The sequence below is a fragment of the Manis javanica genome, chromosome 3 (genome assembly GCF_040802235.1).
Source record: "Manis javanica isolate MJ-LG chromosome 3, MJ_LKY, whole genome shotgun sequence".
NCBI lineage: Eukaryota > Metazoa > Chordata > Mammalia > Pholidota > Manidae > Manis > Manis javanica.
Window position 1 is genome coordinate 29513000 of NC_133158.1, and position 17309 is coordinate 29530308.

The following is a 17309-nucleotide window of genomic DNA, read 5'->3' on the forward strand; positions in this document are numbered from 1 at the left end:
GTGTTCACATCACTTTTGACCATCAGAACAATGAAACATCCCAATGTACTGGCACCTCCAAACATGCACTGGGTTTACAAACAGGCCTAAAACTGGGGGGAAATATGGTCCACAGACCTCAGGAGTGGGGTCTGGTGAAGGAGAACAGAACACCTCCAGGTAGCCTATGGCCCCCCACACCCATCCTTCCAGGCTTTGGGTGGGGAAAGACTAAGAGGCAGGAAAATATTCTCCAGGACAAGACTAGGAGGGAAGGGGCACACAGCCACTGGTGCTGCCGAAATCAAATGTCAGTGGTTCTGCTGTAAAATACAGAGCCCCCCCCCCCCACCCACGCCACAGTGAGACCCAAGGTACCACCCAGAGCTCTCACAGATAAAGAAGCAGCCAAGTATCCCAGGTGGTTCTGGTGCCCGAAGAACCTCGTAACTCCAGGGTTCTTGGGAAGGTTGTGTCCCAGTTAGAAAAATCTACTGTGAGTCGCTATCTCCTTGATCTCTGGTGGCCTGTGTTGGCTGGTAGGATGGCAACTTCCCCATGAAGAGCAGAGACTGGGGCATCTCTAGCTGATGAGCAGCGAGGTTCAAATGCCAAGAGACCCCACAATTGCTGCATTCATACAGAATTCCCCTGGTCCTGGTACAAGGGTACTGAGACCCCAAACCGGCATCTTGTTAGCTTCCCAAAGAGCAAGGCCTGGCTGGCGCTGATGCTCTGGGTGCATGTCACAGCAACACTAAGACACGTCTCTCGGTCCAAAGATAATTGTCTCCGCTTCCAGTTTGTCCTGGAGATCTCATACTAAATGCTGAGACTGTGAACACCGGCATTTCAGTGTGTGCCCTTTCTTCTCCCTGAACATCTAGACCCTGCTCACCTGTTCTACTGTGTGCATGTGTGTGTACGTGTGTATAATGCTGTGTGGAGGGAAAAGAGCAAAGTGTGTATGGAGAGAGTGCATCTGGGGCTTTGGGGAAGTGCTCTTGCTGCTCACATGAGTCCAAAAATACGGGTGGAAATAAAAAATAACGCCTCAGAGTGCAACTGAGAGCCTTTCCCAGTCGGAAAACCTCTGATCTATAATGTCCTGTATTTAACGGCCAAAGCATTTCTTGGACACAATCATGTCCTAACTCAAGGCTGAGAGGACATCTGGGAGCATGCTCCTCAGGTAGTAAAACCTTAGAGGCCCTTGGTGAACTGACCCTATAAACAGAACCTGAGGGTCTGCAGCCACAGGGCGCCACTGCCTTTACCAGAGCAGGATGGGGTATCATCGCTGCTGGCACTTTGAGCCAAGCTGGACATACCATGGGAGTCCCACAAATGGTGAGCTGCACAGAGAAACCAATACTCTGGGCAACAGGAGATTCTGAGGAATTCGTCCTTTAAGCAGGCCACCTGTGAGAATTCAGCTTGTAAACATTTATTTTTTTAAAGTGTTCAATTCAGTGGTTTCTGAATCATGAATCTGAATGTTCTCAGCATCGTGCACCACCATTACTAGCTCCAGAAAACTTCCATCACCCAAAAAAGAAGCCTTGTATCTATTAACAGTCACTCCCACCCACCCCAGCCCCAATCCCTGGCAGCCACTGTTCTATAATCTGTCTCTAGAGATTCGCCTATCTGGGCATTTCATTTAAGTAGAATGGTATCATTTGTGGCTTTTTGTTGTGGTTTCTTTCACTTAGAAATGTTTTCAGTGTTCATTCATGTGAGGCATGAATTATTACTTCATTTCTTGTTATTATTCAGTAATATGCCATTGTATAGATACCACATTTTATTTATCCATTCATCAGTTGGTAGACGTTTGGGTCACTTCCACTTTTGGCCTGTTATAAATTATGATGCTATGAACATTTATGTACAAGTTTTTGTGTATCTCTATGATTTCATTTCTCTTGAGTAAATATCTAGGAATGGCATTTCTGGCTCATATGGTAATTCTATGTTTAACTTTTTGAGGAACTGCCAAACTATTTTCCAAAGTGGCTGCACCATTTTACATTCCCACAAGCAAGGCATGACAGTTCCAGCTTCTCTACAGCCTCGCCAACACCTGTTACCGCCCATCTTTTTGACTGTATAGCCATCTTAGTGGGTATGAAGTGGTATTTCACTAGGATTTGTAACTTCCTTAATGATAATATTAAGTGTGCTTATGGGCTATGTGTTTATCTTCCAAGGATAAGATATGAAAATATGTCTACTCATTTGTTTATTCAGATATTTTCCCACTTTTTAAATTGGCTTATCTTTTTATTTTAAGTTGTAAGAGTTCTTGTTATCTTTCGGATACAAGTTTATGATTTGCAAATACTTTCCTCCATTTTGCGAGTTGTCTTTTCACCTTCTTGATATTGTCCTTTGAAGCATAAAAGTTTTTCACCCCATTTTTATGAGGTCCACGTTATCTATTTTTCCTTTGCTTGTGATTTTGGGGGTCATATCTAAGAAACTGTTGTCTAATCCAAGGTCACAAGGTCACAAAGATTTATGCCTGTCTTTTCTTCTAAGAGTTTTATAGTTTTAGTTCTTACATTTAGGTCTTGGATGCATTTTGTGTTTATTTTTGTATATAGTGTGAGGTAGGGGTCCAACTTCATTCTTTTGTATGTGGATATCCAGTTGTCTCAACACTGTTGAAAAGACTATCTTCCCTATTGAATTCTCTTGTCACACATCAAAAATCAATTGGCTGTAAATCTAAGGGCTTATATCTGTATTCTCTTTGAGATTCCACTGGTCTATATGTCTAGGCTCATGCCAGTACTACACTCTTTTGATTACTGTAGCTTTGCACTAAGTTTTGAAGCCTCAAAGTGGATCCACCCACATCCACCAACGTGGTTCCTCTTTTGCGAGGTTTATTTGGCTATTCTGGGTCCCTTGCATTTTCATACAAAGTTTAGGATCAGTTTGTGCAAAGCAGCAAACTAGGATTTTGACAGGGATGGCACTGAATCTGTAGATCAATTTAGAGAATATTGTCATCTTAGCAATATTTAAGTCTCTGATCCATGAATACAGAGTGTCTTTCCATTTAAGTCTTCTTCAGTTTCTTTCAGTGACATTTTGTAGTTTTCAAGTTGTCTTATTTCATTAAATGTATTAAATTTTATAATTTCTGATGCTATTATAAATGGAACTATTTCTTAATTTCATTTCAATATTGTTCTGTTAGTATAAAGAAATACAATTGATTTTTTGAATATTGACCCCATACCCTGAAACCTCGCAGAAGTCATTTATTAGTTCTGATGGCCATGTGGGTCCCTATGTGTGTATATGAATTCCTTAGAATTTCCTACATACAGAATCATGTCACCCACAGAAAGTTTTACTCCTTCAATTTAGGGGACTTTTCTTTTTCTTTCCAAACTTAAGCATTTTTAACACAAGTTTTGTGCCAAATGGTCTCAGGAGGGAATCTGCTGTTCCTAGGGCCCCCTTCTGACAAGCTGGTACCCAAGGATGCTAGGATCGGTCCACACAAAGGCAACGCACTTGAGGTGAGGAGGACATTAGCACCACCCTCCCCATCTGAGGTCCCTTTACACCAAGCTCAGCACACTAGGCTTCTTCCCCCAATTGGTCACCAATCCTATATTTACCACCTTTCACAAGATCCCAGAAAAAAGGAATGAAAAGATATGGGAGTGAAACTATAGGTCCAGGAATAAAAAGACAACCCATCCACCAGCCAGGGGCAGCAGTGGGGGTCAGGGCAGAAGTATTGTGGGAGCCTGGGGAGACCCAGGGACGGTCTGATGGCCGATCACCCTATCGTCTTCCATCATGGAGACCTCCTCCCCACCCCTCTCGAGCTACCCTGAGGTAATGGAGTCATACGAACTGAAAGGTACCTTATTCACAACCGTACGTGGCCACCGCGGGGTGGACTGCCCGCGTCAGCACACTCTGAGCCCAGGGAGGCAGTCGCGACCCACCCAGGCTGGTCACACGGTGGATGGCTGCGAGCAGCTCCTCTGGCTGGAGCTGTGCCGGCTCAGCACAAAGGTGGACGAGTTGCTTTTTTTGCTGACGCTCGTCTCTCCTGGCCGGGTGCCCTTCAGGTAGCGGGAGGAGCAGCAGAGGAAGCGCTGCACCAGTTCGTGGAAAAGGTGGCCGGTGAAGAGCAGGTAGATCCAGGGGTTGCAGCAGCTGTTCAGGCTGGCCAGGAGCATGGCTATGATGAAAGCCGAGGCTGAAAGGAGGGTGGGGGTGCAGGAGAAAGGAGAACAGGGCATGACTACTGGGTCATCCACTACCATTTCCTGAGAACTGCCTTTCCCAGGTACCCAGCACTGGGTCACAGGATGGAGTGCTAAAGAGACAAGTCTGCCTTCCTTCCAGTCCTTGCTCTGGGCCTGCCCTCGGCCTGTTCCCCATGCCTTCCCCGGCTCAGCCCGGCCAGGAATGCTGCCTGTCCTTCCTCTCACCACAGCTTACCTGCTGCATGCCTCCATCAGCAGGAGCCGTGCTCATCCCAGCCACCTGTTCATTCATCACTCGCCTAGCAACTCTCCAAAACCTACACTCGGAATCAGAACACAGAGTCCAGAAGCTGCCAGACTTAGTCTGTATTCCAGCCCCACTGGCAGCAAATTACTGCCAACTCCCCAAGAAAGTGCTGTTTCCTCATCTTTAACAGGGGTAACAAGAATGCCTGAACCTCATGGAAATGCTACGAGGGTTAAAGAGTGCCTGGTACATAGTAGGTAAGGGCCCAGTATGCAGTTGGCTGCTTCACAACTGTGTGCCAGGTACCAGGCTCGGCACTGGGACCCCCCAAAAAAAGTGAGTAGCACCACGAGGTGGGCTCGAAGTGGGTAAGGTGGGCGCACTGTGGAGGGGTGTGACTCTGAGAGCAAAGCATGACCAGGCCAGCCCCGTGGAACCCAGCCATGGAGTAGATACCTGAAGATGCTTCTGAGCTTTCTAGGCAGAGAAGGGAAGACGGGCGTTCCAAGTGGAAGGAATGGCATAGGCAAAGGCACGGTGGCAACAGAGAATCTACTCTCCTCCCGCGGGGAACACAGAAAGCATTTCTGCAGAGAATGTCCCTAAGGGCACTGCTTCAGTGCAACAAATGAGACTCACCCAGGAAAAAGGTGGCATAAAGTTCTACGAGGCCCTGTGCAGAAGCTCTCATACTGAGGATTCAGTGAGCGTCAGGTAAAATTAAGGATCACAGGCCAATTCCAAGACACTGCCTGTAACAAATTTAAGCTTCGAAGTGGAAGAAAAATTCCTAGTTACTTCCTAAGTTAAGAACTACTTAGGAATCTTAAGTACTTCCATGTTAAGGGGGGAAGAAATCTGGGTTTCTTTGAATGGACTTAAATCTGGCAAACAGTAGACCTCTCCCACTGACAGAGGACCAGAGGCCCTTCCAGAAACCTGCAAGGAAGACAACGCACCCAAACTCCTGCTCACAGCCACTTCCATATGGGGAAGGGTGGCTACAAGAAGGTTTAGAAGCCCCACCAGTCTTTGGTCTCAACCAGCAGCAGGTAAAAATGCTCTTGTCTTAGTCCATCGTCTTGGGGTCCCAGGGCGTATCTGATCCTGCCCTGCAGATTTTACCGTGAGATCTGTCTTAGCTCACACGTGAGGCTGGACATCCCAGCAGGGAGAAGCTGCTGTCTCCACACCTGAGAGCTGCCCTCTCAATGCCCACCTGCATTCCAGCCCCAAGTTCTAGGGCCATGTTCCCCGCTGGGTGCTCTATACTGACATCCTTACCAGGTGGATCGTCTTCTTTCAAAAACAGCCACCCATTGGGTAGCTGCTCACAGGGTACTGATAGAAAAGGTGCCTTACACCAGCACTGCCCCAAGCAGAGTCCAGCAGGTTCACAGGGCATCTGTGGTGCCCCGGGCCCGGGTCCTGCTTTTGGATCCAGGGGCTCATCTGCCAGCTGCCAGAGAGCTGGGGCCGAAGCTCACACTGAGGCCCCCACAGGGCACTGCCTTTGGCCAAAGGGTAATACCCCATCCCAGAGAAAGCCCACATCCAATGACTGCTCCATCCTACCTACAAAGGTCCACTCCTTTGCCTCAATTCAAGCTTCTCTGAAGGGCTATTCCAGCTTCAAACTCCCAGGGAAACAGCCCCCAGGCCACACTTTCCACAGAGAAGAGCAATGATTACTCAGTACAAAGAAAAGGAGGACCAGAAGTCAGAAATGACCCCACTCCCCGCAGAAAGGTGGGCCTGGCAGCCAGCACCTCGGGGGTTGCAGAGGAAGCCATTCCGAGATGTGATGCAGTGGAGCACTGGCTCAGAGGTAAGAGGGGGCCAGGAACACAGGGTTCACATGCCAGCACTTGGGTTCTGAGTTCCTTGCCCAGGTAATCATTCTCTGAGTCACATCTCCTGTCTGAGCCTTAGCATCCTTACCTGTAAAATGGAAGGGACACAAAGACTGAGAGATTGAAAAGAAAATAGTATAAAAGGGCTTTGTAAATGGCCAAGTATTTATTCAAATGATGATGACTATTATTACTAGTATTGTTATTAATGGATATGAGATTTGATCAGCTAAGTCCAAGGTTTGGGGACTCCGGATAACAGGTTGATTAAAGAAACTGTCTTTTGCCTTTTCTTTCTTAACTTCAAGAACTTAAAAAAAAAAAAATTTAGCCCAGATGCTTGGGAGTGGATTGTGTGATCCCACAAGACCTCCAGATAGTCCATTTTGGGAAAACTTACTCCGCCAGTGATGTGAGAAATCCAAAAGGGGAGGTGAGGTGGCTGCAACCTTGGGAAAGAACAGCGTTCACAGTCTCCGTGTGGAGTCCTAGCTCTCACATTTCTTCCACTGCCCCCCATTGAAACAACACCTTCTCCCCGGGGCTGAGCCCTGAGCGCATGCACACTACTCTCAGGCCCCCGCCAAGAAGGCAGGATGAGCGGGAGGGCTGGTCCCTGGCCTGGAGCTGAGGGCATTTCTAGAGGACGCCAAGGAAATGAGGTGCTCATGTATCCTTCCTGGTCTCTCTACTCAGCCCTGGGGACCTGCCTTCAAGGGATTCACAAATACTGGTAGGCAAGGGAGAAGTACAAGACAGGCACTCCATGGATGGGGGAACGGCAGCATCTGGGGAGGCTCTGATGGGCCTGCGGCTGGGGACCAGGGATCATCTCTAAGTGGGGACTTCTACATGCCAAGGAGACGAAAGGAGCAAAAATGGACCCACTGAAAGCGAACGTCCCCTACTGGGCAATTTTACCCTCAGGAGATGGAAACAACTCTATTTCCACTCAGCACTGTGACTCACAGAGGGTGGACTGAGGACGGTGTGCCCTAAGCATCCCATCTGACCACCAGCCTGGCTTTACTCTAGCCCCAGAGAGGCCCTGTTCAGCTTTCCTGGCACTCGCTCCGCCCCAGCACCGAAGGCCCAAATTAGCCCAGAACAGCTGACGGGAAGCTGGCCACAGCCTCTCTCAGCTGCATTGCTCCTGCGGCAACTGATGCATCTCACACACAGCTCCAAGACACAGGCTCATCGGACATATGCACTGAAATTATGCGAAGCCAGTCAGCTTTCATGTGGGGCCCTTATTCCAAAAATGACTCACTGCTTTTAAGGCTTCCCCCTGCCCATCCCACCTCCCCTAAATCTGGCCTCCCCCCAGTTGATCGGGAATGTGGGTCTATGTCCCTTGTTCCTATAGGGGTTGGCAGTGTGGGAATTTGGGAGCTGTGGTCTATGGAGATCTTTTATTTTCTTTTTAATGATTTCTGAATGTACACTTACATAATGATTGAATACTAGTGTGGGGAAGTTGGGGTTCCTATGGCCAGGATCCTCACCGAACTTAAACCACCTGATGATGTAACTGGCCTGTTGCTAGGCTACTGCTTCCACACCTTTAGGCAATAAGCTATTATTGAGCTATATAGAGAGCTTGGCCCAGTGCTCTGGGCAGAGGTAGAGACGCTAGTGCTCGACCTACTGCCCGAGGACAAGCCAGGTAATAAACTCTTTCACCCCAGAGAATGTTCTGCTGTCAATTTCTTTGGTCACATTGAATCCATAGTGAACTTGCCCAGGGCTGAAACCCATTGGCAAGACAACTAGTATGTCTTACAGAGTGCCTTCTTTGAAAAGACCACAATTTTACAACATTACAATTGTTCTAAAATTTACAGATGTGTGATTTCCCCATGTATCCTAAGGTCAGGATTAAAAGCCAAATATGTGGGCTCCCAAGCTTTAAATGGACTTCGGATATATCACTTGCTCAAATCTGGGGGACATGTTGGGCTCAGTGGGCTATACCTGAGGAATAACCACCTTCTGGGAGTGGAAGAGCTGGGGGCCCTTTTGCAAATGACCAGCCCTTCTCTACCCTGGGGAAAGTCAGGCCCTGCAGCCAATTTGGGCCATACATGTAAAGGCACACTGCATATTCTGGTAAAAGGTAAATAAGCTGTTAAAGACTGACTACTCAGCGCGTAGTGAATGGGCCAGCTGTGTGGGCACTGCATGGGAATCACCCAGAGGCTTGTTAAAAACGCGGACTCTAAGGCCCCACCCAGACCTCTTGATTCAGAATCTGCATTTTAACAAGATCCCCCATGTGGTTAGTGTGCACACTGAAATTTGAGAAGTAGTTCTTCAAGAGGGGGAAAGGTAATAAAGTAACTGTCCAATGATCTCAACATGGGATGGGCATCTGCTTCTTTGCATATTCGCCTCCTTATCATCCTTCAAGACCCTTTTCAAACTTTGCTTCCTGCCTGAAACCCTCTAATTTTTTTTCACAGGGTGAAAGAATCAGCTAACGTCTCCTGGGGCATTCACAGTACTTGATTAATAAATAAATAAATCTCTTACAGCATCATCCCTGTATACTGTCATTATTTATATTTATAATCTGTGGCTGGGGACTGTGTCCCACTTGTGGCTCTGTCCATGGCTGCTAGCAGAGACTGGAAAATAAGAAGAGTTCAATAAGGGACTGAATTGAAGTGAAGCATGAAATTAGCAGACAGGAAGTCCTGATAAATAAGCAAGCGCCACTAGCATGTTGGAAAGGCAGAAAGACAATTCCCCGCTTGACAATAGGACATGGCCTCCTAACAAGATGATTGGACCCAAATGCAATTCCCTCTAGGAAAATTAAGTTCTCAAGTTCACACTCAGACATCAAGGTCAGGCAGAGAGAAAGAGAGAGCAATGGAATGAGTGCCCATTATGGTGTGAGGCATGGGCCATGGCAGGCAGAGGTTGTGGTACCGGAGCATCTGGCAGCCGGGTAGGAAGTTCCAGCTCCGGATGGAGCACAAAGGGAGGCCCTGGCTGAGGCTGCCCCACAGGGGCCAGGAATCGGGATGGCGGGAACCTGGGGCTGGGATGCTGGAGACCACCTGGCTGTACACCCCTCATGCAAGAGTCCCCTTGGGTTTTCAAACCTACACCCAGAACCTCCCACCTTGCCTCCTGCTGCCTCCTCAGCTGAGGCCTCAGTTTCTTTAGCTCTTAACATTCTTCTTCCCACCCTTTTGGGGCTTTGTCACCATTCTGCAAGAGTCGCTACAGTCCCTCTGCTAAATGCTGCTCCCGAGCTCAAAGCATTACCCACCCCCTTAACTGTATCTACTTAGCCCTCATGTTTGTTTTTAAACAAACATTTCTTGAGTGCTTACTATATACTAGGCACTGTGCCACCACCACATTCTAACCTCCCCACAACCTAAACTGTATCCTTAACCCCAGAAACCTAAGCTCCAGGCAGGTTTGGTAACTGTCCAGGGCCACTGCTGTAGTTCCATGTGGTTACACCTTGGTATTAAGACTCCAACACATGCCTGGCAGGCTGGGAGTATCCCTCCCAGAGGTCTGTGGTTTCACTCATAAGTCTGACCCACCTTGGCCTGACTGCCCCACATTCATGCATGTGCCAGCTGTTGGCCACAGGGGTATGGGTGAGGGACTAGGGAGGGCCCCTCCTCCCGGGACACGGACAGATCAGAGAAGAGGTTACATGGCCAGGACCCCTCTGGACAGGACCCTCAGGAGGCACTGAACAACGATTTGTAGAATGAATGTACTGGCATTCAGAGGAGGAAGACCCCCAGATTGGGGAACAGGAGGGTTTTCTGAAAGCAAGCTCTGGATGAGGCTGCCATGTCCAGCTGTTGAGGCTGTGCCCTGCACAAATCCTGGGACCACCATTCTTAAAAGACCCTGAGGTAAATGGTACCCCCTGCAGTTGTGCCACAAGCAGCCCACGCAGTGGCCATGGACTTTGAGGTATGGAGCTCCACAGAAGAAACTGGGGTGGGCATTCCTGTGGTAGAAACAGAATCCGCATGGGGGCAAAGCAAAGCACTTTGTGGGATGTAGCAAATAATCAGGTGTGGCTGGGGGTCACCAGGCAGGTTGGCCAGAGCCCAGGGCAGAGGTGACAAGGGTACTCGTTTCCTGGGTGTTAGTTCAGGCCAGGCCCACATACTGGGTCTAACACAGAGCTTCTACGCGAGGGGCGACTGTGCCCCTTACGGGACATTTGGCAATGTCTGGACATGTGTTTGGTGGGCGCACTGGAGGGAGGTGCTAGTGGCAGCTGTGGGTAGAAGCCTGGCAGGCTGCTAAGCATGAAAGGTGGCCACTGTGACCAACTTACCCACCACCTCACAACTGTCACGGGTGCCTGGAGGGAGAGTCGTGTTCCATCACAATATTATTCCCACTGCTCAGAGGGGAATGACAGAGGCCCAGAGACCTTCCAGAGACATGCCCCAAATGGCAACAAGACCAGGTCTCTGAAGGGGCTCCTCACTACTTCCCAGCACAGTCTCACGGAGGGGAGGGGCTCTGGCAGGCATGCCTGACACATGGGTGTGACAGGGCAGAGTTCAGCCCCCACAGACCTGTGTCTGGGAGCGAGCCTGCCAGCTTCCCTTTGCTTCCAAGCAAGGTGGGGGGACCGTGGCAAGGGGGGCCCCTCTGGCAGCTGGCACAGGCCAGCCCAGCCTCTCTGAAGAGCATCTTCTGCCAGGGCGGGCCCTCCTGCACCCCCTCCCCAGCCCACTCAGATGTCCATCAGATGTGAAAATACTTGTACCAAAGCCTCACCCAACAGATCTTTTTTTTTTGCTATTACTAATCAAATCCTTGGGGAAAAGAAAGAGAAGTCACCTTGGGGCAGAAACCCAAAGGGAAAACATTAGCATTAGGGAAGAACATAAAAGAACCTGCAACAACTTAATCAGACAAGAGTGCGCTGTTAACTGTCTAGCTGCAATTTATTCCCAGAAGGGCCAAGCCTGAGAGGTCGTCAGGGCAAGATGAGTCTCAGCTCCTCACGTCCACCCTCCCTTGCTGCTCTCCATACCAGCAGGTCGTCTGAAGAGCAGGTCCCTCCAAGGTGACCCATCCACCCAATCCTCAGGCACCATGTCCTGGGAAGGGAAAGGGACAGGCCCCACTGGAGGGGCCATAGTCAAAGAGAAACTGGTGGGGTGGGGAGTTGGGGTGCTGGGAAGCTCATTTTCAGATGGGGAAACCCATACCAGGCCCCTGTGTAGTTCCACCTTCCTCCTGGCATAACACCTCAGACAGATGTTCAGTTGCCCCTGGTTATGGGGTGCTCACTTCTTTACCAGGTAGCCAGTTCCACTGTTGGAAGGTTGCTTGGAAAATCCTTATTTCTCCTGTGTCCCACTCCACACAGCCAGCCCTGGCCCATCCTGCGTACCCTCCTTCTCCCATTTCCCATGAACCTATTCAGCAAGCATCAGCTGGCTCTTGATGGGTGCCCGGCCCCGGGCTAGGCCCTACGTACACACCAATGAACAAGACAGGTGACAAGGCTCACAGTCCGCCTCTCTGGCCCATGCAGGTAGCTCCCCCATATACCAGCCTTCCTGGACACACCACCTGTTGTCCAGCAGTATCTGCTTCTTCCCTCCACCCAGGCTCTCAAGAGAAACATGTCCATCTCCTCCCTCAGCAACAAGTGCCAAGATTCTCTAAGCCAATCCCAAGGGTGCAAACAAAACTTAACAAGTAGAATAGGGGCAGTGGGGAGAAGAGTGACACTGATCACGTGTCTCCAGGCCCCACGGGTCATTCCACATTCTCCCCATAACAACCCCATGAGTAGGCTTTGCTATCCTCGGTATACACAGGAGGAAGCTGAGGATCAGAGAGGTGAAGCAATTGCTCAAGGACACAAAGGAGGAAAGGGCAGAGCAGACTCCACACACAGGCAGGCCGCATGCACACACGATCTGGAATTCTCAGTGCCCACTCCTGTCCTGGCCAACCTGACAGATCCCTCTGCAGTCTCTATGCAGCAGGGGTCCCCGCCCTGTGCTCTGGACACTTTCTTGCTCCCACAGAAATCAGCCAGTCTGAGAGAAAAGGGTACTATTCTGAAAGATAAAAATGGCTCGTCTCTGAAACATGAGTGAAATTTTTAAAAACTCAATAGCTTTTCTGGCTTCCAGGCACCTGTGGATGGTGAATAGACAGGGGCCACACTTACTGCTTGCAACACACCCCGCCCCTCTGCCAGCCCATCCCCTCCTCTCACATCTCCGCCCATGGGACTGAGCATTTCACAAGGCAAACAATGGGAGGGGAAACTGGAGACAGAGACCCGGAATCAGCCTCACCATACCAACCAGCACCACCCAAGCCCTGGGAGTACAAACACGGCCCCCTCTACCTCTTCCCTTGCAGCCACCCAGGGCGGGAGTCCTTGGGACCAGCAGCAAAGCAAATCCACTGAGTTCAATGGGAAAGGCTGGCACCAAATCATTGGCTGTGGCATTTGATTCTGAAGGGTAACACAAGGGGTTGGCCAAACCTGCCATGCATGCCTGCTGTCACCCCTCCTGCCATCTCGCCAGTGTCACCAAACCGGGGCTCCAAAAGCACGGGGCTGCTTTGAAAGGGAGCTTGTTAAATCACCACCACACTCCTCTTCCTTTCTTCTTCTGTTTCTCCTTCTGAACAATGGAAATACTGACATTGAGAGTTTTCCTCTCTGCTTTGGCTCTTATGAAGAGGAAGCCCATGTGCAGCTCACTTCCACCCAGCAAACCTTTATTATTATCGCTACTATTATTGTAACATTATAATTTTCCCATCCTTTTCCCCCTCTTCACCCAAGTGTCCTTATCTCTACCTTATCTTGCCACAGTGAATCTTTGTGCTCTACCTCTTATTGTTTTGGGAACAAGGCGAGCTGTAAACCCATAAAACAGTGCTTGTTGTGAATGAAGGTGGGTGGGGGGAGGAGTTTTCCAAGGGAGAGAGGTGTAAAAGCAGCATCCTGGTTCCAAACTAATGTCAGTGAGGGGGAACCTCACGGAGGCACAGCTGGAGTCCTGGAGGACCACGAGGCGCGGCCAAGATAAGAGTGATTTCTCCACCCACTATTAGCCCCTGATCTGTAGCCAGCAGTTAAGAAGCTTCTTGTTTTCCCAGAGGTTTTCAGGAAGAAACTACTGGCAGGAACAGAGCTCATGTCCACCCGACTCCTGCCTCCATCTGGGCCTGTCTGCCCCTGGGCTTCCCTGCAGAATGCATCGCTGTTCACAGGGGGCTCCCTGAACCCCCAGGCTCCATGCCCCAGGATATGGGCAAGCTCCGACCCAGGGATTTTGCATCTCTTGTAAATCCTCTTCCTTTTGGAGAGGAAAGTGAGGACTGAGGATTAATTCCACTTTGCTGATCAAAGTCTCTTGAATAGCTTGAATGTGTCTCTCTTATCCCTTCCCCTGTACTTGCTCATAGCCTCTAGACTGAGTCACGGCTCCAAAGTAATTGTAAACACCATCTTTTCTGACAGCCCAGGCTGCTACTTACAATTATCCAGATTAATGCCAAGTGGGCAAAGGGCACTGTTCTGGCTGAGCCCACACCCATGCAGACCCCTGCAGCCCTACGGCAGAGGCATGACGAGGCCAGGCTGGTGGCCAGAGCCCAAGTCCTCTCCCTGGTGGACTGGGCCCCCGTTCCCAGCAACAACAGGCATCGTGAATCCTGTTTTCTGCATTTGTACCCTTCTTGGAGCACCCAGGGCAGAATGCCGAGGAGGACCACGAGGACCGGAGGGCCTGGGTTAGTTAGGTGATACCCCCACCCTTTCCTCTGAACTAGGAAAGCAGCGAAGGAGGAAAAGGAAATGAGGTGTGAGGCTCCTAAGAACCCATTTATTTCCCTGCTCCTGGGGTCACAGCAGAGCCCATCTCTCCTGAAGGTGTCACCCCCGGAAATCCTCAGGGACCACAGGTACCCAAAAGACTTTTGGCTCCCACTTTAGCTGGGGGTACCCTCTCACTCTCTTCCTGTGTCTTGTTATTGAAACAGAGAAATAAACTGTCTGATGTGCTTTTAAAACCAAGGCAAGATTTAAACTGCACTCAGTGGTGATGACCACATGCTCTCATTCTTTAGGGAGGAAAGTGAGAAAGGGCAGAGTAGGTCAGAAGATGGACATTAGGAAGCTGTATGAGGAGGAGATGGGGAAAAGAAGGAGGTAGGAGAGTCACCAGAAAGAAAAATGAGTGGGAGAGGCCAGGAGAGGACAGAGAGAGAGGAGACCAAGTATCTGCGGAATGAATGAACTGAGTGCTGAAAGGTCCTCATTCTAAAAGTAAGACACTAAGGGTCAAGGGGTAGTTGGGGACCTCTCACCCCAATCCCACAGCTAGGAAGGGCTGGAGGGAGGACTAGTTCCCAGGCCTCTCCAGTATCTGCTCTAAGAGGGTGTGGGTCACACCTTCCTCAAGGGCTGGTGCTTGAGCTCCTCAAAACCTGAGTCTAGTGTCTCTTCGATCCTGCCCAGGACACAGACAGATGTGGCCTGATGCTTTACGCAGAAACATGCTGGCTTTTGCCCAACTCCCCAGTTGTGCACCCTTCACAAGAAGCCTGGCACAGGAGAAAAAGCTGTGGCTTGGGGCAGGAAATCCAGCTCTCGTCTGTGTGACCCAGAGAGAGTGTCTTGCCCTCTCTGGACCTCTAAGCCCCCTCTAGACAGTGTGACTAGGGGTTGCACCAAGGAGCCAGACTGGCTTTGCTGCGTCTTCACAGAAATCCTCACCCTGCAACACCTGGCCTAGCATAGCACAGGTGCTCAAGAAATGTTGAAAAAGTGCCTGGGCCACTAATCAGGAGGACTGGGGAAAGCCAGGAATCTGTGGTTTCCAGAAGAGAGGAGAGCACAGTGATCCAGCTGAATGGAGACTTGAGCTTCCACAGGATGGTTGTATAGGAGACTGTGGCATGTAGTAGTGATTATATCCAGAAATGGGACATTTCTCCTTGGAGCACAGAATGGGGAGAGCAAACCCCTTGGTGTTGCCTTGCAGGCATCGGAGTCTCCCACTGCAGTGTTATGTGTTTACCCGCCAACAGAAAGGTGTGGTGCTCATCACCACCGACCATTCTTTCTGCTCTTTGCAAATGAGCTACTGCAATTGTGGGCAATAAAGGCCAAGCTGCCAGGAGCTCCCAGCCACCTGGAACCACTACAAGCCAAGGTGTTTTCTGCTCCCCCAATCTCCATCCCTACGGAGCACCCCATTCTACGTCTCCTCCAGGTGTACCTGACATTGGCCAAGCTCATCCCTGGCCTCTGCAGTCCTCCCAGGTGGAGAGCATGCTCCTGCCTAAAGAAATTACTCAGCCTCCCAAGTCTTACTGGAAAGCCTGCATATGGGCTCGTTTCCTCCACTCCCTGCCCTCAGAGGCAAAGTCTGTCCTGGGCACCCCAGTGCCTGCACCTGCCCACTGCCCCTTGTGGTGGCCACCTCTCTACCTGGAACGGTGATGTCCCCATGAAGCTCAGCCCAGCACCTTCTCTGTGCTTGGCTGGACTAATGGAATCACCCACCTCCTGCTGCCCTTAACCCAACCATACCTGGTGGCTTCAGGCTGATAAGAACTCAAAGCGAAAGCTCATTGTAAAGTGAACTTAAAATAGAAAGAGTTTGAACTTGGGCCGGGTTCAGAAGTCACCTCCACCACTTGCTAACCATGCCGGAAAGGCAAATAGCTTGAACTTTAGTGCCTTGTCCATTGCAACAAACCAAACACCCCACACGTACCAAGGACTATGCTAGGCTTTACCTGCATTTTCTCATTTCATTTCCCTGCTACCTGGTGAGAGCTTGTACTTTATCATTATTGCCATTTTACAGAAGAAGTCAAGCCTCGGGAAGATTATGCCCAAAATCACTTAGCCAGGGGATGATGGAGCCACCAATCAAACCCAGCTCTGCGTTATTCCAAATCCCGCTTCTCTCCAGCAAGAGTCCTAGAAATCAGGACGTGTGGAGGCAGCAGGCCCAGGGTTCGGCCCCGCCGTTTTCCCTCCCGGGTTTCCCATCCGCGCTACCTTCCTTGGGCGCGTCGGTGTCCCAGACACTCCACATCTGCACGAAGAAGAATGGAGTCCAGCACACGATGAAGGCCAACACGATAATAAAAGTCATCTTAACTGTGCGGATCTTGGCCTTTGAGATGAGTTTGACGCTGCTGACGCGTGCCAGAGCCGCGCGCCCCCCGCTGCCCGCCGCCGCGCCCTCGGGCCCCTCGGCTGCCGCTGCCGTCTTGAGCCGCAAGTTCTGCCAGATCTTGAAGCTGATGAGGCCATAGCAGGCAGCGAGCACGATGACCGGCACGATGTAGACGGCGAGCGTGATCCACGTGACGTAAGCTTTGGGCCCCCAGGGCTGGATGAAGACCGCCCAGCAGTCGAAGACGCCGTCCGCCACCTCACGCAGCGAGAAGATGTGCACCTGTGGCGCGCTGACCACCAGGCAGCCCAGCCAGGTGGCGAGCACCGCCAGGCGGTCGGCGCGGCGGCGTAGCGCACGCAGCGGCTGGCAGATGGCGAGGCAGCGGTCGAGCGACATGAGCAGCAGCAGGTAGGTGGAGGCGAACATGCCCACCACCTGCAGGTATTTGACCAGGCGGCACAGCAGGTCGGGCCCGTAGAAGCGGAAGGTGATGTCCCACAGCAGCTGCGGCAGCACCTGGAACACGGCCACCACCAGGTCGGCTATGCTCAAGTGCTTCATGAAGAAAAAGAGGCGCGAGTGCTTGTGGCGCGTGGTGCGCAACGCCAGCAGCACGCACACGTTGCCGCTCAGCGCCAGGAAGAGGATGAGGCAGAGCACGGCCACCTCCACGCGCGCCAGAGCCTCGTTGCGCTGCGGCGGCCCCGCCGTGCGGTTGCCCCCGGGCCCCGGCGGCGCCGCGCTCCCGTTGATCGCCTCGGCGCTCCAGTTGGCCGCAAGCGCGCCCTCCATGACCGTGGCGGCC

At 50.9% G+C, this 17309-nt stretch overlaps 1 protein-coding gene across 1 annotated transcript; it reads right to left on the bottom strand.

Moving 5' to 3' along the window:
- Nucleotides 1-1563: 1563 nt before the first annotated feature.
- Nucleotides 1564-17308, bottom strand: OXTR (oxytocin receptor). Its single transcript, XM_017667917.3, has 2 exons — nt 16381-17308; nt 1564-4213 (listed from the first exon to the last, which is right to left on the bottom strand). Exons 1-2 carry the CDS (start codon nt 17294-17296, stop codon nt 3966-3968), a joined length of 1164 nt encoding a protein of 387 aa, XP_017523406.2. The 5' UTR covers nt 17297-17308; the 3' UTR covers nt 1564-3965.
- Between the last annotated feature and the right edge of the window lies 1 nt (nt 17309).